General features: G+C 37.7%; 1 protein-coding gene across 2 annotated transcripts; it reads left to right on the top strand.

Moving 5' to 3' along the window:
• The first annotated feature begins 789 nt into the window (after positions 1-789).
• Positions 790-3,883, top strand: LOC149199207 (uncharacterized). Of its 2 annotated transcripts, none has more exons than XM_089402344.1 (2): positions 790-3,524; positions 3,700-3,883. In XM_089402344.1, the coding sequence occupies exon 1, from the start codon at positions 1,884-1,886 to the stop codon at positions 3,396-3,398; it is 1,515 nt and encodes a 504-aa protein (XP_089258470.1). In that variant the 5' UTR covers positions 790-1,883; the 3' UTR covers positions 3,399-3,524; positions 3,700-3,883. The 2 variants fall into 2 exon arrangements, with proteins under 2 accessions (XP_089258470.1, XP_089258469.1); XM_089402343.1 differs by having other exon boundaries at positions 3,660-3,883.
• Positions 3,884-10,211: the final 6,328 nt, after the last annotated feature.

Genomic DNA, 10,211 nt, shown 5'->3' with positions numbered 1-10,211 from the left:
CTAACTCTTGTAGGTTTTGGAGCTTTCTTGACATATTTTCTTGTCAAATTTACAAATCAAGCAAAAATTAATTGGTATAATAAGTTTGAGTTGTGAAGTCTACATAATCTAAGTGCCCATTAAGTCTATTTATACATTAAAAAACAAATTTAAAAAAGCAAAAAAATACAATATAACAAAAATTGATTCTTTATAATATGATAAAAATAAATAAAACATAGAATAATTAAACAACACCCTTAAAAAAATGAAAATAAAATATATCAAAAATTACTAAATACACTTTTTTTTCCACAAAACAATATAAAATTAAAAATTAAAAAAATTAATTTTAATTTAAAAATAGATTTAAAAAAATAATTTTAATATAGAAAGTAGAATTTAATAGTAAATTATTTTTGGTACAATTGACATGATTACATTTTCATCATTTCTAATATATCACCCCATTCAAAGTGGGGAATTGAACAAGTCTTCAAAGTAGGGAATTGAACAAGTCTTCACATCAAATTGTGCGTTAACACATCGTCTATCCAAAACCTTGTAGATTTATTAAAAATAAATTTTTTTAATTTTAATTAAAAAAAATAAAAATAAAAATTTTAATTTAAAAATAAAATTTTGATTCATATCATTTATCATGACATTTAAGCTATTAAGATTTAAAAATCTATTTTAAAACTAATTCAAGGGTCTTTCATTACGGGTCCTAATATTTTTTACTCGCGCACCAAACCTATTATAAAAGCAAAATCAAAATGTCGTTGAAATTCCAAGCCTGCCGTCCATAAGGGGGCGTCCAAACCTCGTCAAAGGATAAAGAGGTTAAAGGAGAGCGTTGGACTGGTTGTGTCGTAAGCCATCGCTCACAGCCAATCATAAAGATTCATTTCACTCATTTCACTCAGCTCATGACAATAAATTTTTTTTTGCGTCTCCCCACTTTGATCACGGATATTGACAGGGCAGGATCAGTTCTATCCCATCCTTACCAAAAGGACAAACTGCAAATACGGTTGATGGCCGTGTTCTTTTCTACGCTTATCATGAATGAATTAGGACGATTCTTCAGAGAGAGGAGAGGAATTTATCCATTGGAGTTCTTAAAAATCACAAATCCTCTTCTGTAATGTTTTCAAATTCGTGTCTTTGTATGGATGGATTGGTCTTAAATTCCAGAGCAGCTAAAACAGAGATTGGGAATTGGATAGAGGACATGGAAGTCTCCTTTGGGTGAGTATAGAAATCCCTTAACTCTGAGTTGGGTTCCTTTAAGATCGCATAGACCTGATTTGGTTTCCTTCCAACGTGGTTATAGTGTTTGGATTGTGTCCATAGGGGTTTTATCAAAGTGGGTTTCCACCATTCAAGTCGTCTGGGTTTGTTTACAGCTTTTGGGTTCATTTGTTGCCCTCATTTTCCACTTGAGTTCATTTGCATCGGTTTAGTTATTGTTCGCAGTTCGCAGTTCATTTGGGTTGTGGTGGGGTTTTAGCGTCTGAATTAGGGCTAATTTGGGCTCTATCAGTATTCTTTTGGCCATTGAATTAATTGCCCACAAGGGTTTTTTTGTTCCGTGGTTGTATTAGGGTTCTGTAGCATTTTTTTGGGTCAGCAGTGGTCTTGGTCACTGAGGTGAGCTGGGTTTCCTTTTTATTTCTGCCCAGCTGGAATCTGTGAAAGGGGGTTTGAAAGTGGGATTGCAGTCATTGAATTAGTAAAAAAAGTGGGTTTGAAAGTGGGATTACAGTCATTGAATTAGTAAAACAAATGGGTTTGAAATTGGGATTGTAGTTATTGAATACATGAAAAAGGAGGCTTGATAACGAGATTGGAGTCAATGAATTGGTGAGCAAATAGGGTTTGGAAGTGGGATTGCAGTCATGGAACTGGTGAAAATAAACATAGAGGAGGACAGATTGCCTGTCATTTTTTCAGCACCGGAAGAGCATGGAGGGCCTTCGTCTCTGTCCGGGGAGCATCTGATTTCGAGCCTAGCTGCAAAACGCCACAAAAAACTGATGTCTGCTGCCCATATGAAGCGAAAGAAATGGACCGAAGAGGAGGAGGAAACTCTTATCAACAAATATGGGGAGCTGCTTAGATCTGGTGTTTTGGCCAAGCTCAAAACAAGGGAGAGGAAATTTGAGCCCATTGCAGATTATGTGAACGCGATGCATCATGCCCAGGACCCTGTTGCTTTTCCCTGGGAATGGACATGGAGGGATGCTTCAACAAAAGTGCAGAATATGAGGCATCAGTATCTAGGTGTCAAGCAGAAAATTCGAAAAAATGTTGATCAACTAGGAAATGGGGACCAAGAGGAGTATGACTGGGCTGAAGGTGTCACGCACTGGCTTAATTTTCTCAAATACAAGGAAGTTTTTGGAGATGTTGAGCTTGATATAAATGAGCTGGAGTCCAGAGGGAACGTTCATGGCGGTAGCAACATGAAAAATGGTGTGGGAAAAGGAAGGCTATGGTACGGATTTAGAGGCAAAAATCAGAACTTTGCAAGAGACGGAGGTATACCAGGCATAGTTGACGGTGATGCAGGTTCACCATTCGGCATGTGCTCTTATGGAGATGGAAGAATCGGGCAGGAAGGGGAAAATGGGTCTGGTATATTAGGGCTAGGTATTGGGGGACTTGAGTATGACGAGGGAGAAGGGGAAGATGGTGGTGAGGGGGAAAGCGGTGAGGACGATGGAGAAAAAGAAGATGATGATGGTTTGGTTCAGAGGAGCAGGAAAAGGAAGAAGAAGGGAGACAGGGCATTGGTTTATGAGGCCCGAATTTTGGGATTTTTGGGATCCCAGTTTGCAGAGTTGAGGGATCATGAAATGAGACGAGAGGAGAGAGACAGACGAAAAGAAATTGAGATGGAAGAGAGGGCAATGTTAAGGGAGGAAGCAGAGAGGGAGAAAGAGCGGGAGAGGGAAGAACGACAGAGGGAAAGGGAGGACAGGGAAAGAATGCGAGAAAAAGAGAGAGAAGAAATGGAGAGAGTGAGAGCAGAGCGAGAATGGGAAAAGGATTTGAGGGATCATGAACGATGGAAGGAAGAAAGGCAGAGATGGAGATCACTGGAAGAAAAGAGGGAGAGAGTGGAAATGGAATGGATGGAAAGCATGTTGAACTTGCAAATCGAACACCAGACACAAATGATGCAATTACAAGCACAACTAGCTCAAGGTCAACAACAAATTTCAGCTCTCTTGCTTGGCCTTATTGGACAAATATCAGGTCAGGGGGGTGACATAACTGGCCAAGGGCTCTCTCTCAATCCTGTTATAGCGCAGGTTTTACAGAACATGCAGCAGCCAGTAGTTAGTCTTGTTCCTAACGGTGACAGGAGAGGAACAAGTAACGACAATCAGTTCATCGTGGATGAATAAAGTAAAGCAGTTTATTCTAGTTGGATAACATGGGGTTATCTTGATTACTATGAAATAGGTACGGATATACATCCAGATACATGTGCACAGAAACCAGTCATGCAGAGGAACGTGATTATCTTGCTGGTAAGTTGACCCATTATTGGCTCAATACATGCTTACAATGTGAATGAAGCAACACAGTCATCACATTTCATTTTTCTAGGGCAATTTCACATTACAGGTTATGAAGTGGAATTTTTAATTTGAGTCTCTCGTCAGGGTGACAGTAGGTTGATCTTAATCAATTCTTTTGGACTAGATCTCCAATTTTTCACTATTCTACTGGAGACATCTAACAACAATGGAGCTCGATCAACTTCCAGGAAGCTTGGTTAGGCGATATCTTCCACCATTCTGAATTTAAATTAAATATATTTTCCTGCAGTTGTACAATATATGTGCATACAATGAACAAGAACAAAGAAATAGAAGAGATTGATTTATGGTGAATGCATTGATGCTATGAAGCCACTATACTCAGTTGACTTCCCTGCTAAAGAAGAGAGATTTGCGTCCAGTGCTTAGAGAATTCAATATGCATAAATTATATTCGGAATTTAATACTTTGTTGTGTTATCGCTCACTCATGGCAAATATAGATCGCCTCTTGATAATGTTTATTTCAAGTGGTTGGTCATATAGGCATTTATGTAGTCAAAGTTCCATTTAAAGTCACCATTCTGAGCTCAGGCAGAGGTCAGATTGTTTATTTGAAATAGGAACAATGTAAAACTTTGTTATTGAATTTTGAAATGGTCAACCATCTTGGTCCTGGCTCATAAATGCCTCGTCAGTTTATTTGGCAAAATTAATATGTGATCCTTGTATGTATTTAATCTCAAACAGAATCATTGTAATTGGATGAAAGTGTAGATCAGAACACATTTTGTATCTGTTTTTTTATCTCATGTTTTAAAGGTTTTTGATTTGTGGCTCTTGAATATCAAACTACATGAATATCGGATGGTGTGTCTTTGTAAGTTGAAAAATAGTTTTCTATTAAAATAGAAAATTACCAAATACTTTAGTCATACCTGTAGGCAGTGATAATTGCAATATACAATTGAAAAGATCCAACCCATATCAAGGGTTGATCTTTGTACTGAGAAAAAGAGACTTCAAAATACTTGTCAGACAACAGAAGCTCACCCTAGCTAAACCCGTAGCTGAAAAGCTCAGTAGCAGGAAGTTACCTTTGCTCTTGTCTTAACTGATTTTTCATAGCTATTTATTGGCTACAACTCACTGAGCTTGCTTAAAAGGTCAAGTGAACTTTTCAACCTGGCAAAATGGCCCTCCAAGCCTAAAAAACAACTTTGTGACGCAAATTTTACTTGCTTCTTGTGTGAATGGTTATTTGTAATTGTTTTCTCTTGAAGGAATCATGATATGATATTGGCTTTCAAAGTTCATGTTACAAATTTACAATCACCTTAGTCAAGATTGCATCTTCTTCATCTGATTCCTCCTAATCCGTTGGGTGTTTTAGTGCTGAAGGCTCCTAGGGTGTTTCTTTTACTGGGGTTCATTGTCCTTTCCATTAAAAGTTTTTTCATCTGGCGCCCTTTCTCCCTGTTTCCTTATGTTCCAACCTGATTTTATGGATTACATATATTTCTTAACTGAGGAGAATATATGTGGTTTGAATTCCTCTCTGTTTGCAGTACCGATTTTGGACAAGCATCCATTAAATGGCCTGTTTTTTGGTAGGTTCTGCATCTTGATTCTTAATACTGTGCTCTCATAATCTAATGGATTTTTAAGAGCACCTTCATATTCTAGGACAATCCTGTCTGTCAAGCTCTTGCTTATCTTCAGCTCTACACTAATGCTGTTGTGAGTGAGATTCTGTCTCGTGTCTATCAAAACCATTGTTGACAAAATTGGCATTGACAAAAAATCAGCAGGAGCCAGGTATCGAACTTCTCAGCAATATTATGAAAAAATTGGCAAACCAGTTCTTACTTAAGTCCAGCTCTACATGAATTCTGGTGCAAGTGAGATTTTATCTTCTTCCTTGTGTCTATCAAAACCATTGTTGAAAAAATCGACATTAGCAAAAAATTGGCGAGGGTCAGGAATGCAATTCAGCATCATAAAAAAATTGGCAAACCATGGCAATCATTAAAAAAGACAAATTAGATTTCAATTTTTAAACATATAAGTGAACAACAACATCAAATAAACATATTGGCATATAAACATGGAATACATCAATGTTGATATTGAATCTTGAACCCTGATGGCTGTCCAAGCAAGGACTCAAAAGTGGACAATCAATACAAAATGACATCAAATATATAAATGTATCTCATCATCATGAGTCATCTACAATTACAAATTTAGTAGCTACCTATCTAGTATCAGTTCCCTCTCACTGTTCATGGCTCATTAGAAGTTCTTGCATCATCTATTTGACGTTGAATGGTGGTGTAGCAGTTTTAAATTGTGTAGTAGGTGGTTCTGATGCTGCCACATCACCCTCAGTGATGTACAAAATCCTCTTCTAGCCCGCACTCTTGTTGCTTCTGCCTTGTTCGATGTGTCCGTTGTTGCTCCTCCTCCTCTAACCATGTAGGTACCTCCTCCATGACAGGTGCCTTGTACTCCCGCCTCCACTCAAACAATATGGCAATATTGTCCAAGACTCCAAGGAAATGGTGTCCACATCAAGGATCTTTCCATTTGCCTCATCCATAATTGGAGATTTTAGTGGACATATACCAAATCAGTAAGACATGAGAATCCAATCTATAAGAGGGTCATAAATTAATTTAATGAATCTTGAGCGTCATAAATATGTTAGAGGGTTATAAAATATAATAAATGTAATTGCTTAGTTGATACTCTAACCTGTTGTGCTTTTTTGAGTGTTTTTTTTTTCCTAACGCACTCCAATTCTGCTCACATCTTGAACCACTACAGGTTTGAATGAGGACCCGAATGTTAATTTTTTGTAAATTTGGTGCTTTTGCACTATAATTTCATCACTCAACATCTACAAAATATAAGAAAAAAGACTTAAATTAGATTTCATTAAAACATAATTCAAATTTTGAATAAAACACATAATTGAAATTTTATATTCTAGTGGCTTACGTGGCATCAAAATACTCCTTTTATTGACAACAACAATAAAGCGATGGTCTGCTACCTTCTCGATACATCTCCATTGTGTGATTAATTGTTTTGCAAGCAATGACATTAGGTACCATCCTCTAGAGACATGTCAAGAGCCCTTCCATCACCTCACCATCAAACTCAAAGTTGTATGAGTAAGCATGGGTGGGGTTGAGGAAAAGTGTTGCTGCATGATTGGGCTGATGGATCATCTAACCTCGTTGACTATGAATTAAATCCCAGATCATGATGTATTTATCATATCCTGGGGTACCCTTGTCCACATTATAAGATTGGATAACTTCTTTGGCCCTATCCATGGCTTCATACAAGTAGCACATTGCAAGCTTAATCCCCATCAACGAAGTTGAGAACCTTTATTAATGGTTTGCTAACCATGCTCACTTGTTGCACTCTTTCCTAGAATGAAACAATGTGGACTAGTCTAGTGACGACTCTACCATCTTGTCTTGTGCTAAATGCAAAATCACGCCATTTATCACAGACAAACCTTTGTTTCAACGCAAATTGACATTGGAGCATATATTGAAGGGAAATGAAATTTCTGGTAAAACGTGTGTGTGGGATGCAACGACTCCTTGTTCAAGTGAATTTCCTCATATATGAATTTTGTGATGATTCTAGCTTGATCATTGATCTTCTTAACGAATAATATCTTTTCTACATGCTCAAACATCAAATCGATGCAATAGGATCACATGGAGTTGAGAACATTGCTGGGTGCCAGTCTAATAACAACTTGTTGGTAGCCACATAATTAGCTGCATTATCTGTTATGATTTACACTTGTTGCAAACCAATCTCATGGATGAACCCATCCATCAATTAAAACAACAATGTCACATCTTTAACATGCGTTGATGCATCATTGAATTTAATAAACATTGCACAATGTATCAAGAAATTAAGAAGGGTCGTACCCTTCGCATTTGTCTAAGCATTGGACATCACCATGCATCTAGTGGACTCCCATGACTTATTTAAAGTCCTTTAATCTAATATTTATGTAATTCTTTTCTGCTTGTAGGAATTGGCCCTTGCAACTCTTTTTAAGTAGGGCACTTATACCCTGGTCCAGTAATAGTGATAGTATCACACATTGGCTGGAAAAAAGGATTGGTCTTTGTAATGCTAAAAGTATGTTTCTCTAGAAAAGACACCTCCCCACAACCCTGTTTTCTTCTTGTTTCTCCTTTTTTCTTAAACCATTAACCAGATGAAAGGTTGTACCCCATCTCTGGTTTTGGAACAAAGAAAGTTAAGATCCTCATGGAGGGTGAATCTGTGGGGTCCCTCTTACTGCCCTAAGTCCTAGATCTGCTTGTGGTTCTTGAGGATCGAGCAACTCCACCAGCAGCAAGTTTAGTTTGTTAGCAGTTGCTTTTTCTCTCTTTAATCTTTTCATATATAAAGTCATGGGCAATGTGCATAATTTCTGGGGTTGATTGTTATAAATACCAACATCACGCTCTGGGATTGATTTGTTACAAATACCAACATCATGCTCTGGGATTTTGGCTAATTGGTACCTCAACTGGCTAACCCCTCCTGTCATATGCTGGCCCCACAATTTACTGGAAAATCTTTGTCAGTTTGCCCCATTTTCAGGTTCACCATACTGCTAAATTGGATCCAAAGGCTTCATCAGGTTGGCAAGGCAATATTCAACTTCCAAGTTGAAATCTAGGGCCAAATAGAAAAAATGAAAAATAGGAACATCAAACTCTGCTGGAGAAAAACGACCTTCTGCTGATAAACAAATCTCTAGATTGTTCTTTGAGTCATGAAAAATGATGATATGAGGAAACAAAACAGTTTGCTGGTTTTAAAAACATAGACCTTTAGATTGTTGTTTGAGCCATGAAATGTGATAATAAGAGGCAAGCAATATGGACCTTGAAAAGTTGAAAAGCCTACATAAATCTAAAATAAAAACTAGTTAAGAGCTTGGAGCTTGAGATATACCTAGGATCTGAGAATATCAACACCGTAGGCAGATAGGAATTGATCCCTGCTCCAATAAAAAAACTTTGATGGTGATGAAAACAATGTTTTGGCCTCTTAACACTAGTTACTGTTGCTGTTAAGCCCTTTCCCTTTCATACCCTAACAGCTGCAAGACAAATTACCCACAAATAACTGAGTTGTGACTAGGCTGTTTTTCCAGTTGCAATTTTTCCTGTTGTTTAGTAAAATTGTGCTGTCTGATTCCTTTTTAACTGAAGATTTTTTCCTGGTGATTTTTCATTTAGGATTTCACATCACAATTTTTGGCATTGTTGTTGAAAAATCGGCAGTGTTTTCAACTATGATAAAAACTTAAAACTTGCCCAGGGAGTGTTGATTGCTTCAGAAATCTCCTCTCTAAGAATAAAGACGGAGCTGGCGACTATTAAGTCTCGCCCAAACCAGCGTGGTTGAGATGGACATGATGCTTGTATTAAAATGAGGGAGCCAAAGTTTAGAAAGAGGGCAGCTCTGCCCAGAATCAAGGACATCATTCCATTACTTGATCTGTGTCTTACAGGATTTTTGAATTTTTTTTACTAAAAACCTATTGTGAGTGAGAGGTCCTCTTCCAAGCCAATCCTTGAGAGCTGAACTATTTGGCCAAAAGCCATAAACCTGCAGATCAAGGCCCTCTTTTTGACAACTTTGAAGCCGTGATAAACAACTACAGAAGATCCACAGAGTTGGAGTGTTCTCTGATTTCTCTATGTTGAAAGTTCACAAGGTTAGCTCAGGTGCCTGTTGTCATGGCACAAAAACACCTGTCTTGACTGCAGCACTGAAAAACTGGGGCTTTGAGGGTGAAGAAACTGTGTTCTTTTGAGTTAACACTCCACTGATGGTGAGTTTGAGTGCTGAAGAGCGTCAGAACCCTGTTTGATTTCATGGGTAGAAATGCCAGGATCAGCTGTAGCTACATCCTTGTGAGGGGAAGGTGGTGCAGAAATCTTCTTGGAAGGTTCAATGCTAGCTGTGGAACCTGAAATAGGAGAAGTCACAGCACCCCCTCGTTTGTGTTCTATTTGATAGCAGAAAACCCTCAGCTGAGCTGCTGATCGGTGCCAGCTGTGCTGTTTCTTGGAGTAGCAGCCGAGGGCAAGGAGGGCCGCCTAGCATGGTACTGTTGGACTTGGCTCTAAAACGTCCTAGAATAAGGAGTTTTGATTACTATTATGGATTTTGATACTCTGAGCATGCTTCGAGTTCTTTCAGGTTATTTGGTAAATAAACTTAGCTGCTTTGATCTACATGTTTTGTGCTTATTGTTTGCCTAAGTTATCAGGTTTCAGATACGGATCCGGATCCGGATTTGCTAGTCTTTTGAAAACCCAAGATCCGGATACAGCAAGGATACGTCAAGTACAAAAAAATTAAAATATAATAATATCTTTTAAATTAAAAAAAACACTTTTAGAGTTCAAAAATCAAATACAATTATAAATCACAACATTTAGATCTTAAACCATTAGATATATTATAAATATGAAGACTGAAACACTGAAATGATGCATCCTCCCTCATACAAAAAGGATAATATCATAAATGATAATAGTAAATACAAAAATGAGTGCTTCATCCATGATCACTCTACTAGTATCATAATGTGTAGTAGGTTTAACT

This window comes from Pinus tabuliformis, chromosome 2_1 (genome assembly GCF_031772625.1).
Source record: "Pinus tabuliformis cultivar Carrire ecotype Pingquan chromosome 2_1, CPIR1, whole genome shotgun sequence".
NCBI lineage: Eukaryota > Viridiplantae > Streptophyta > Pinopsida > Pinales > Pinaceae > Pinus > Pinus tabuliformis.
Note: the sequence above shows the minus strand (reverse complement) of the source record. Positions and strands in the feature narration are given on the sequence as shown.

Coding starts and splice junctions, on each gene's coding strand:
- LOC149199207 (XM_089402344.1), top strand. CDS start 1,884: ATGGAACTGGTGAAAATAAACATAGAGGAGGACAGATTGCCTGTCATT.